Here is a 12508-nt window from a genome sequence, read left to right on the forward strand (position 1 = left end):
CCCGGAACACGCCAGGCCTGCCACCACCCCGGGGCCCTTGCACTTGCTCTCCTCTCCCTCTCTACGCCTGCGCGGCTCCCTCTCTCCCTGGTGCATGTCGCAAACCCCTGCACCCAGCGGACTGTGTGTTTGCTTCTTCGTCGTCTTTGCTGTCGGTCTCTTAGCCCAAAGACCGTGCTGTCTTTCCGAGTCAGTGTTCTCGCTGTCTTTGGATAAATACCTAGAAGCAGAATTGCTGGGTCCATGGCAGAAGGACCGCTGAGACTCTCACAAGGCTGACACGTGTACACACAGCTGCGCAGAAATGGCACCGACAGGACTGAATTTTGTGTCACTTAAGGACGCCTCATGGTGTGGGTTTTTGTTTTGGTTTTGGGGTTTTTTTTTGCCAGACCTGTGGAGGCACACCTGTCAGTGATCAATTCTTGTTGAATTTACCAAAAATAAATGAAGAAACGTGTCCGTGTTGGGGTCCCAAGCCTGTCGGACACCCCGAGCAGTGGTGAGCGGCAGCGTAAGGTGCTTAGCCGCTGGCCCACAGGTGTGCGGAGGGTCCTGAGTTCCATTTCATGCAGCAGTCAGAGAAACTGAGATCTAGAGGAGGGTCTCAGTGGCGGCCTGCCCAGGGCACACACTGAGCCGGGGCTGAGCCGGGGCTGAGCTGGGACACAGCCCCGACCACCGCCCTCTGCCTCGCCCACTCATTCATTCATTCACTCGCCCATGTCTTCACTCATGCGTTCCCACGGCAGTCACGGAGCACCCATGCTACTGTGACAAGTGCTACTATAGGGACAGAATGACACAGAGTCCCCGCCACTGCGGTGTCCGAGACCAGCTGTGCACAAGTACACTAATAAGCACAGCAACGGTGGCTCTCAGCAGAGGGGGTCGTTGGGGGGGGCTGCACGGCGGGAGGCAGCAGAGCCACAGCGTGAGGACGGAGGGAACGAGCTGTGGAGGAACCGAGAGGAGGGTGCTTCCGGCCGAATGAAGCGCCAGGGCACGGGCCGGGGGGTGGGTGTGAGGACAGAGGGCTGTTGCGACACGGTTGCGTGTAAGCGACTGGAGGGGGACCAGCCTCGGGGGTGGGGGGTTTGCACTTACTCCTGAGGCAGCAAGAAGCCCCCCTAGACTCCAAGATGCCAGCATTTCCTTTCCTGATGCCCCTGGACCCCTCGGTGTCCCCTTCTCACCATCTGCCTCCAGTACTACAGTGGAGGGCCACCCACTCCTGTCTCCCCTCCCCTTCACGGCCGTGGGGCCTTGCCTGTCCCTGGAGACACAGAGCCCCTGGGCCACGCCCAGCTCTGGGCTGCAGAGAGAAGCCAGCTCTTGGCAGGTTACCCTGGTCCGGCTAGGCTCTTCCTGCACAGGCCAGACACCCCTGGGTGTCCGGGGCTTTCCAGCAAGTGTCTCCTGCCCCCAGAAGAGGAAGCAGCGACTCCCACACACCCTGCCCCGTGGTCGCCAGCTGCTTGGTGACAGGCTCACAGGACTGCAGAGAAGCGCTCAGTGTCTGGGGGCTGGCATCTCGCAGACCCCAGGCCCGGAGGGTGGGGGAGAAACCTGGGAAGCTGCAGGGCAGGACCGAGGGCAGCGGGGGAGAGGGAGGGCCAGTCCTGCTGGGCACAGAGCCCAAGCCACCTGGCCTCAGCAGCCACCTGCGGGCAGTGCCAGATGGAGATGAATGGGGTGCGGCCCCTGCCCTCAGGGGCTCACCCGCCAGCAGGCCAGAGCCACACTGTCCGGACACTCCCCTTCAGTTAAGCAGACCCTGATGTATGCAGATACCCCTTTTTTTAAAGATTTTATATATTTATCTTTAGAGAGAGAGAAAGGAAGAAAGAAAGAGAGGGAGAGAAACATCAATGTGAAAGAGAAACATCCATCAGTTGCCTCTTGTATGTGCCCCGACTGGGCACTGAACACGCAACCCAGGCCGGTGCCCTGACCGGGGATTGAACCGGCGACCTTCCACTTTGCGGAACAACACCCAACCCACTGAGCCACACCAGCAAGGCCAGTAGGTAAACGCAGAGGAGTCACTACTGCACCTCTTACCTCACGCCATGCACAAAACTCCACCCCAGATGAGACCGGCAAACCGGAAAGGTTTCGGAGTGACTGGACTGGCCACCGCTCGCCCAGCACCGCCCGCGCGCTGCCGGCGTTCTGGGCGCTTTGCACACCTGCGCTCGCCCTCAGCCCCACGGCAGCCTGTGAGGCGCCGTGGCGGAAACACTCGTACTTCGCCGTGTATCGTGCACACCCATGTTTTTGGCCCAAACTTTCAGGAAAAAAAAAAATCTTCCATCTTAATTTTTTAATTCAATTTTTTATTTATCTATATTTAGAAATAAAACTGATTCTCGTGTCCCAGGGTATCGTTTTGCATATGGGTACCCTCATTTCTCCCTAGAATTACACTTTTAATGCACAGCATAAATAAGAATTAAAACATTTATATAGCTATGGAATCAGTACTACCCATGTATATAATGTGCCTTCTTATTCTTCCCTCAAACATTTGGGCAAAAAAGTACGCATTATACACAGCAGAATACGGTAATAAGAAAGGAGGAATCTCCAGGACCTCAAGGTATAACACCCACGTGGAAAGAAAAGAGTGATATGGTTGAATACTTTAAAGTCGGCAACTTCTGCTCATCAAAACACCCCACTCGGAGACTACAGAGGCAAACCACAGGACGGAGGAGACCGAGGGGCCCGTTCCCCAGTGAACTCATAAAGAACGCCTCCAGCCCAGAAGGAAAATAATCCGATCCACGCCGAGCGAGGGGCCTGAGCAGACGCCCCACCGAGGAGGACACGGAGATGGCCGTAAGCCCACGGAGAGATGCTCAGCGTCACCAGCCAGCGGGCACGCAGCCTGACCCCGGGACGAGCCACTGCGGCGCGCCCTCGAGAGCGGCGGAAAGAAAGGGCACCTTGTCCGGTGCCGGCGAGGGTGTGGAGCACCGGGACTGCCCCTCACTGCGGGCGGGGCTGGGGGGCACGCAGACCGGCGCCCCCACTCAGGGAAACGGTGTGACGTGACCTAGTGCAGGGGCAGCCGGTCGCCGCGCCTCAGATAAACACGGGCACCGGCACACGCGTGTGAGAGTGCTCCTGGCAGCATTCATCGTGACGGAACAACCCGAACGGGCGTCCACAGACCAAAAAAAAATAATAATAATAAGGATAAATAATCGTGGATTAGAAATGGAGCAAGACAACCATGAAAATGAAAAAGCTCCAGGTACACACTAAAGGGGATGCGTCTCTTCAAATCAATGACACGAAAGCGTACGAGGAGTACGTACGGTTCAAGGTATAGAAAAGTCAAAACGGGGGTAACACGAGACTCTGTCGTTTGGGGGTCCGTCCACAGGCGGTTCATTACTGAGAAAAGGGACTCCCTCGAATGGGGGCGGGGCAGGGAATCAGCAGAAGACACACAGCGGGCCTCCGAGGTCCTGGTTCTTGTCCTGTCCCCACCTCCTGCCCCCAAGGCCACAATGCTGGTGGCCATGACCCTGCCACCCCCAGAGGTTTGGCTTCCCTGCTTCTTTCCGTGGGGAGCGTGGGAAGCAGCTTTGCCCAGAGAAAGGCACCAAATGGGTCTGTGGGTCTATCCCACTTCCCTCCACACCCCGCACTGGCTCTGGCCCCACCCGCTCTGTGCTCCTGGCCTCAGTTTCCCCATCTGTGAATGGGGCATGGGCACCCCCCCATGCCTAGCTCGTAGCAGGATAACGAACACCGAGGAGCTCTGGCGGCTGAGGTCTGAATGCCAGAGATTGTCCAGGACGGGGAGGGACAGCCAGGCCCCTGCCAGGCTGTGGGACGTGAGTTCCAGCTCCAACCCTCAGAGCTGGCTGTCGCTGGGGTTCACTACACCGTCTCTCACCGGCCAATGGGCTGGGGCGACCCGGAACCGGTCACACACCCTGTTTCCTGTTTTCAAATGGGGAACTGAGGGGAGCCATGGGCTCTCGGCCGCTCCCCGGGAGCCAGGCTGGAGAGCTGGCGGGGGCCGTGTGACGCGACTAGTGGACCCCTGGACACCCTCAGCACAGACGCCTCAGGTCAGAGGTCAGTGTTTGACCCCAGGCTTAGTGGGCCTGAGCCCGTCCTTCTGCGATGCATGTAGCCTCTGTCGCTGTTGGGGGTAGGGCGGGACAGAGGAGAGTTGGTGACAGTGTCTGTACACAGGGAGGAGGGGTCTCCTTAGTGCCCTGGGGCAGAGCAGGGAGCAGCCCCTTGACCCTCGTGGCTTCAGTTCCTTTTGAAGCGGCTGACGCTTCCACCCCCTCTCCTGACCCTGGGGAAATCGCACCACACCTGTGCTTCTCAAGAGTGGTGCCAGGGAACCCCCGGATTTGTCCCCCCCCCCAGACCTGCTAGACTGAACTCTCTGGTGTTGGGAGCCAGAGAATCTGCTCTGTACCGGCCCCCGGCACTACCCCCTGACCCGAGAAAGTTCCGGGGCTCACTCACACGTGGGAGGGTGCCCTTCCAGGGTCCGGGACCCCTGGCTCCCAGGTCAGGCCCGGCCCGCTGGCGTCTTGCCCCCGATGGCCACCCCTCTGCCGCCCCTCCAAAGGCAACATGGGCGGTGAAGGTGGCCCTGGGTGGCCATCAGAAGGACTGGACGTGGCAGGGGCCCTTGGAGGGGGGAGGGACGCCAGGAGCACCGGGGAGGGAGCAGACCGACAGTGCAGGGGCTGGCCGGTGTCAGGGCTGGGAAGCTGTTCTGGGCCCTGGGCCAAGGTCGGGTACCCGGCCACCAGCAGTGGCGCCTGCCGTGTTCTGTTGCAAAGTCTAGAAATCTTTGCTACGCAGGCTGCGGAGAGCAGAGGGAGGGGCCACGAAACCCCACGTGTCGCTGCCCCCAAAGGGCATCTGCAGTGACAGGGCTGCTTCCCCCATCTCACAGATGAGGAAACCGAGGCCTCTCGAGGGACAGGAAGCCGCCTCACATGCCTCCCCGCTCCTCTGCACGGGTGACAGCCTGCCGGTCCCGCGAGAGGAAAGGCCGGGGCCTGGCTCTGGCCGCTGCACTGGGTTTTCATTCTGAAAATCAGACCGCTCAGCAGTCCCAGGACTCCACTAAGCGGCCCGGCCGGGGCCACCATTCCCGGGGTCTCAAAGGGTCTCTGGGCAAACGATACCCTGCTTCTGACCGGGCACCAGCTGGAAGGGCTGGGGCCACTGAGGCCAGGGACACCCGCCATCAGCCATAGTACAGACAAGCTAACCGCGGTGGGTGCCTAGGAGGGCCCACGGGAGACTCTGGGCCCCAAGAGTCCCAGCCGTCGGGGGTCTGTCAGATAAGAGAGCATGAGGACCACTCGCTCTCTGGCCTGGGCACCCCCCCAAATGCAGGGAGCCCGCCGCTAGCCGCCCATCATCTGTCAGCAGCACAGATCATTCGGTGGCGAAACCAAGGCCCGGAGACACTCGGTGACTTGCCTACGGACCCACCATCGGTCAGGATGGAGGCCCGACTCCTTGAGGGCAGATGAGAGATGAACGAGGTATGCAAGCCATGCCCCCGCTCCGTGCCTCAGTTTCCCATCCGTGTAAGGGGAACTGAGGGACCTGGATTCACCTGACGACTGCCCAGAGCCACCGGGGGCATGGCCCAGGGTTCCTTTCGCCCGACACAGAGAGAGCTGCCCCTGGGAACATGGGCCCCTGGCCCGAGCCGACCTCACCGCTCCCCTGGCCCGGCCGGACCCAGGAGGCCCTCGCCCCCTGGCATGGGGGTGGGCTCTGGCCACAGTTGGGGACGCTGCTGGGGCTGTCCCAGTACAGGGGCACAGCCGCAGGCCTGGAATCTGAAAGAGCAGAGTTCAAGTCCCATCTCCAGTCCTGCGACCCACCTGCAGCCCCTTCAGTTCCTGTGAAAGGGGGGTCAAGGTCGCCCACACCCTTCTCGTGGGAATTCCTGCTAATGTTCTAGTTGTCCCTTTTTCTGATTTGTCTCAGATGCTTAAAATTCTACTGCGGTGTATACCTCGCCTTAGAGTCATTTCCTCCTCAATGATTTCCTGGAGCACCTGTCACAGGTGCGGGAAGAAGAGGAGGGACGATGACACCGTGCGGGGGGTGGGGGGGGGGGCCTGAGCTGACAGTTGCTCCACACGGACACCAGCCTCAGGAGTGGGGGGGCTCTGTCCGACCACCCCTTCAGTAGGAAACTGAGGCACGTGCGGGAACTTGCCAGGCACCGGTTTATGTCATCTGCCACCAAGGTCACAGACAGCCACTGCGTGAGCTGGCCCCTGGGGCTCCGGCCACCCACTCTCCCCCGAACAGGGGGAGAGGATTCTGAAGTCAGACCAGTCCAGCTCCTGGTCGTGGTCAGGTCGCAGTCTCAGTTCCTTCATCATAAGACGGGGATTCAACCTTTTCACAAAGACGGCGCCCAAGGCAAAGAAGGAAGCCCTTGCCCCTCCCAAAGCCAAAGCCAAAGCCAAAGCAAAGCAATTGGTGCTGAAAGGTGTCCACAACTACAAAAAAAAAAGAAGAAGAAGATCCACACATCACCCAACTTCCAACAGCCAAAGACGCTGCGGCTCCATAGGCAGCCTAAACTTGGAGGGGCGCCCCCGGGAGAAACGAGCTTGACCTCTGCGCCATCACCCCTGACTACCAAGTCAGCCATGGGGAAGATAGAGGACAGCCACGCACCCGGGTTCCTTGTGGAGGTCAAGGCCGACAAGCAGCAGATCAAACAGGCTGGGAAGAAGCTCCATGATGTTGACGTGGCCAAGGTCAACACCCCGATCAGGCCTGGTGGGGAGAAGGAGCCGGTGTCTGACCGGCTCCCCCTGAGGACGCTGTGGACGCTGCCAACAAAGCTGGGGTCGTCCAAGCTGCGTCCAGCTGGCTGATCCTAAATATAAACATTTTGCCCTGGCTGGCGTAGCTCAGTGGATTGAGCTCGGGCTGCAAACCAAAGCATCGCAGGTTCAATTCCAAGTCAGGGCACATGCCTGGGTTGCAGGCCATGACCCTCAGTAACCGCACATTCATGTTTCTCTCTCTCTCTTTCTCTCTCCCTTCCCTCTCTAAAAATAAATAAAAATAAAATCTTTAAAAAAACAGCTACAGAAATTTTTTAAAAAGAAGTGGTCAGTACACATTTGCTTAGCAATAGAGAGGGACAGACGGGAAAGACAGACAGGTGCCAGGATCTCCGCCCTGGACGCTGAGAGTTCATTCACAAATGTCACAGCGAACGACGCAGTGGGCACGTCAGTACCTTTCTCCCCGCTCATCACTGAAGCCGTTGCCTCTGCTTGAAGTCACCTCATTTAAAATTCACAGCAGCTCGGCAACGTAAGGATCCTCACAAGAAGCAAGGGTCCGCTCAGCCCTGGACTGATCAGTCCGGCGAAGGGCCAGGCGCCCGTTCAGAATGAGGCGGTTGGGCAGACAGCCAGGTGGTCAGTGGAGGGCTCCGCCGTGGGGACTCTGGCACCAGGAGCCCCACCAGAAGTGGACACTCACTGCCTCTCTTGTCCCCCCAGGCAGCCTGCAGCATGGCCAGTGCCAAGCACCCCGGGAGCCCCGGATGGACAGGACGCATGGCCCGGAGCCCAGCAGGGGCCAAGCAGGAAGCGACAGCCAGTGGCCCGGACCTCCCCTCTCCAGGACCTGAAGAGGACTCAGGTGAACTTGAGGCATGGGGCTTGGCCAGGGGGACAGAGGTGTGCAGGCATTGGTAGTGCACGTGCCGGCCCTCCAGCAGGTGCCACCAGACAACGGGGCGGCTCCCTTAGCTCGGGCTATCCCGCAGTCAGCACCCAGACAGGGACTTCGTGTGGGTGGCTTATCTGCCAGATGACACAGTGGGAAGAGCAGGGCAGTGGGGAGAGGAAGGAAGGGCAGGGAGCCACCTGGGGGGGCGGTTGATGGACAGATTACTGAGTGACTGGGGGTCCTCTGGGAGCCTGTGTGGGGCATCTCTCAGAGCCGCCCCTCCGAGGAGCGAGGAGGCGGGGCTAAGACCCACCTGGCCCACCCTTCACGGCTGAGGGACTTTGCACACCAAGCCGCTGCAAAGCCCTGCAGGCTGGAGTCCTCGGAAACCGGTGGGGTGGTCCCCAACAGTGACACCAAAGCGTCAGCTACAGTGCCCTCTCCTGGAGCCAGTCTCTGCCCGCGGGTGTCAGTTGGGACGCAGCGATGAGGAGGGCGGTGCTGGGGGTGGAAGGGGCGGCGTGAGCGAGAAAAAGCATGGCGTGCAGGCAATGAGGGGAGAGGGTCGGGAGGGCCCAGCCAGGCTGAGCCCGAAGCCCATCCATCATCCTCCCGGTCCCCAGTCCCCATTCCCACCCACTGACCTGTACTCAGGAGGCCGGCGACAACCGACAACCAGAGTCAGTGGTGCAGGTAGTGCAGAGATGGGCAGGCCACGGTCAGTGCCAGTCTGGGGTTCCACAGTGGCCGACCCGCCGGTCAGGAGTGCAAAATGCAGCCCTCCCTGCACCTCACACCGAAACCGCATGGGGAAGACGGGCTAGCTCAGGCCGCCTGCGGCAGGGTGGGTTCAGCCAGGTGGGCACGGGGTCGGGCTGATGCCCGGCCGGACCTGTTCTTGGTGGGATGGGGGCGGGGGGAGTCACAGCTCCTCTGGGAATCCGATGCCCCACCCCGGACAGACCCAGCCATCTCCCCAGGCCCGGGCCCCCCGGCGCGCCGCCCTCCCTGGCACCGGTCCTCACGGGGGCTGTTCCGGCAGACGCCGACGGCAGCCCGAGCCCCAACTCCAGCATGACCACGCGGGAGCTGCAGGAGTACTGGAGGAACGAGAAGGGCTGCTGGAAGCCCGTCAAGCTGCTCTTCGAGATCGCCTCGGCCCGCATCGAGGAGAGAAAGTTCTGCAAGTTTGTGGTAGGCACCGCCTCCGCCCCTGGCCCCGCCCCTGCCCCTGCCCCTGGCCCTGCCCCTGCCCCCGCCCCTGCCCCTGCCCCTGCCCAAGCCGGCTCTGCGGTGCCTCAGCTTCCCCAGCTGTGGACTGGGTTCACACACTTGAACTTGCAGAGTTCCTCTGGGGGAAACGGCGCAAAAGCAAGATGTCACACTCGCTGCCGTGCTAGCCGCCGTGAGGACGGGCGGTATCGGAGTCCCAGTCCCCGGAGCTAGCCGTTAATCCCAGGGGTTAGTCACCCGTGTCCCACCGCCGTTTTCACCACACCCAGTGTCATTTATATTACTATTTGCCTAATGCTTCCTTTTAAATTGGACCACTTAAAAAAATCACTGAACAAACTCATTTCTAAGAAAGCCACCTTAGAGGGAAAACCAGCACCATGCGGCCTAAACAAAAAGTAACTAAACGTAAGTCCAAGGAAAGCTATGAACAGCTGCTCAGGTGCAGCCGGCTGCCGGGGGGAACGCCGGTGCGTGGGGCTGTGCTCCTGGTGAAAGTGCAACTTCAGCCTGCGGGGGAGGGGGGGCATCCATGACCGTGGCAGAGCCACGCTCCACCTTTCTCGGGACTGGAGTTCTAAGGACAGCTGACACTGCGCGCGGACCGCCAGCCGGGTTCAGTGCCTCCACTCACTGCATCCTCACCACAGCCAGGCCCCCAGAGGTCCCCTCAGCTGCCCCAGACCACACAGCTAGGCCGCAGGGAGGTGGGGTGGGCGTGACACCGCAGGTGGTCTGCCCCCGTCGTCAGAATCCTCTGGAGAGAGAACTAGAGGGGACTGATGGTCTTGCTGTGCACAGCCTTGCTGCCAGGGTAGCCGCTGAAACCACCTCCACGGGTGGGGCGCCTGGGGACACAGATGGAACCCGAGCTTCCCCTCCCGGCTCGGGAGACCCAGTGTAGACCCCCTGCCTGGCCCGCTCCTGTGCCCTTTCTCCCCTCCCCCACCCCGGATGCCTCCGCGTCGCTGTGCTTGTTACTCTCGGGCTGACTCTGGTCACGATCCACCTGTACAGCTCCGCCGATCCCCGTGGCAATTTAAAACAGAGTCACGCATGAGAACGGCCAGTCCTGGGGGCGGGCTTTGAATTAGGGTCATTATTTTCATTGGCCGGGCTCGCTGTCAGTGCAAACCCTGCGTCGGGACGTCCTCACAGGCCGCTGCTTCTCCCCTCGCAGATGTACCAGGTCGTGGTCATCCAGACCGGGAGCTTCGACAGCAACAAAGCCGTCCTGGGGCGGCGCTACTCGGACTTCCAGGCGCTCCAGAAAAGCCTCCTCAAGACCTTCCCGGAGGAGATCGAAGACGTGCCCTTCCCCAGGAAGCACCTGGTGGGGAACTTCACGCAGGAGATGATCCTGGAGCGCAAGCTGGCCTTCAAGGAGTACCTGAGCCTGCTCTACTCCATCCGCTGCGTGCGCAGGTCCCGCGAGTTCATCGACTTCCTGACGCGGCCCGAGCTGAAGGAGGCCTTCGGCTGCCTGCGGGCGGGGCAGTACACCAAGGCCCTGGACATCCTGCTGCACGTGGTGCCCCTGCAGCAGAAGCTGACGGGGCACTGGCCCGTGGCCGTGGTGCCCGTCCTCTGCGCCATGCTGGTGTGCCACCGGGAGCTCGAGCGCCCCCTGGAGGCCTTCGCGGCCGGCGAGCAGGCCCTGGAGCGCCTGCACGCCCGGGAGGGGCACCGCTACTACGCGCCGCTGCTGGACGCCATGATCCGCCTGGCCTACGCGCTGGGCAAGGACTTCGTGTCGCTGCAGGAGAGACTGGAGGACTGCCAGCTCCGGAGGCCCTCCGCCCGGGGCTTCACCCTGAAGGAACTGGCCGTGCGGGAATATCTGTGACGCGCGGCTCTGGCAAGACCGCTGCAGATCTGAGACCGCCGTGTGCGCGGCGCCTTTGGATGGGGGGAGAGCCACGTGGGGCCGCTGGGGGGTCGCACTTGCTGGGCGCCCTTGGGCAAGCCCCTCCTCTGGTCCTCCATTTGCCCATCTGTGTTGAGTTGAGGTTCTCCTGGACGTCCTTAGCAGCCTCTGATGCGTGTGCCCTGTGTCCCTTAGAGGTCAGGCTCACTTTATCAAAACCACCAGCCCAGCAGGGGGACCCGGGACAGGAGGCTCCGCCTCTCGGACACTCCCGTCGGTAGCGGGAGCGGAGGTTTCCGCCGCACGCGGCGGGGGTAGCGCCACCCATTTCTGCTCCTGCGTCTTTTCTGTCTCTCCTTCTCCTCCAAGCTGCTACCTCGGCAAATAGCAAACATTCCCACCCATTTTCCTAAGCATTCTGGTCTTCCTTCTTAGTGTCTGAGCCCAATTCAGCAAACAAAAGGTGGATTGAATGCTCAGCACCTCCCCATCCGAGGCACAACCTTCTTGGAGGTTCTCTCGCGGATTCGTGTGACCCCCAACTGAAGTCTGCTGCCAGGAAAGGACACCAAGGGCCCCAAAGTGGAGTGGAGTGTGGACCAGCGCCCTGGGTTCGACACTGGACCTGAAGCGGATGGCACAGCTGGTGTGGGCCCAGGACGTGTCTGAGGCTGGGGCTTCCTGAGGCTCTAAACCGTCTGGCCGAGCTTAGCAGGGCGAGCTACGGAGGCTGGGACCCAGGAGCCTTCATGTGGGGCGCCGCGCTGGCCAGGGCAGGAAGCTGGCTCGGCAAAGGGGTCCCTGAGCCGTGGACAAGCATTCGCTGAGCCGCACCAGGAGGCGCTTCAACAGCGACACCATGAGGCGACACCCTCAGTGGCCCAGCCAGGCTCTGTCCGGAAGGCAAGAAACTCCATGATACTTGGGAGCAAAGGAAGCCTTCACGCCTCTCCACCTGCTCCAGGGGAGGAGGGGCACTTCGGGTGGGGAGGTGCTGGGCTTCCTTGAAAATTAAAGCGTTAGAGGCGAAAACAAAAGCCCCGCAACTCTCTTTGTTGCGGTGCGGCACACTGATTCTACAGGTTATTTTTCATCAAAGAGACAGCCCCGTCACCTATGAGGGACCCCCAGTGCTCACTAAGAAAGAGAAAAATGCCCAGCCGAGGTGGAGGGGGAGTTTAGTAGGAGATTCGGGCAGCGAGCTGGGCAAGCAAAGAGTCCCGGATGTAAGGGTCCACGTGGCATCTGCCCGCTGGGTGCGGAGGGACAGGGAGGAAACGCGTGCGTCCACCTGGGCACCAGGTGGAGGGCAGGGAATCTTCTAGAATTTGAACTGCAAGGTGTGGGATCTGATCGCACACAGCGTGGCCAAAATACTTCCACGGAGAGGTCGTGGCAAAGTGGTCCCAGCTGGAGGCCGGCCAGCTCCCTGAACGAAGTGACCCTCGAGCCGGGCCGGCTGAGAGAGAGGATGCCACTGAGTCCAGAGGTGTCAGATGTGGGGGTAACGTGCACCCCGACATCACACGTACACGGTGATTTGCGGGGTGGACAGAATGTCTTATAAGCCCGCATGGGGTAGGAGGGACCTGCAGCGTCTGTTCAGGGTGCTCCCCACTAGGAACCCTAGTGCAGGGCTGGCTCCCCACCCCGTGCATGGGGTACACCAAGGGTGGCTTCAGGGTCCCGCCG

At 60.9% G+C, this 12508-nt stretch overlaps 1 protein-coding gene across 8 annotated transcripts; it reads left to right on the forward strand.

Annotated features, from left to right (window-relative positions):
- Nucleotides 1-3962: 3962 nt before the first annotated feature.
- On the forward strand, nt 3963-11848 carry SNX20 (sorting nexin 20). Of its 8 annotated transcripts, none has more exons than XM_045818711.1 (6): nt 3980-4098; nt 4943-5268; nt 5428-5543; nt 7545-7686; nt 8759-8910; nt 10130-11848. In XM_045818711.1, the coding sequence occupies exons 3-6, from the start codon at nt 5535-5537 to the stop codon at nt 10793-10795; spliced, it is 969 nt and encodes a 322-aa protein (XP_045674667.1). In that variant the 5' UTR covers nt 3980-4098; nt 4943-5268; nt 5428-5534; the 3' UTR covers nt 10796-11848. The 8 variants fall into 8 exon arrangements, with proteins under 8 accessions (XP_045674669.1, XP_045674668.1, XP_045674672.1 ...); XM_045818715.1 differs by having other exon boundaries at nt 3988-4091; XM_045818713.1 differs by lacking the exon at nt 4943-5268 and having other exon boundaries at nt 3963-4098; nt 5425-5543.
- Nucleotides 11849-12508: the final 660 nt, after the last annotated feature.

The sequence above is a fragment of the Phyllostomus hastatus genome, unplaced genomic scaffold, assembly GCF_019186645.2.
Source record: "Phyllostomus hastatus isolate PE091 unplaced genomic scaffold, TTU_PhHast_1.1 phas_scaffold_345, whole genome shotgun sequence".
In the NCBI taxonomy this organism is placed as follows: domain Eukaryota; kingdom Metazoa; phylum Chordata; class Mammalia; order Chiroptera; family Phyllostomidae; genus Phyllostomus; species Phyllostomus hastatus.

Bases quoted from the DNA above. Each gene is read 5' to 3' on its own strand.
- SNX20 (XM_045818713.1), top strand. The intron at 7,687-8,758 runs GTGAACTTGAGG...CTGTTCCGGCAG, and splicing joins AGGACCTGAAGAGGACTCAG to ACGCCGACGGCAGCCCGAGC. The intron at 8,911-10,129 runs GTAGGCACCGCC...CTCCCCTCGCAG, and splicing joins GAAAGTTCTGCAAGTTTGTG to ATGTACCAGGTCGTGGTCAT.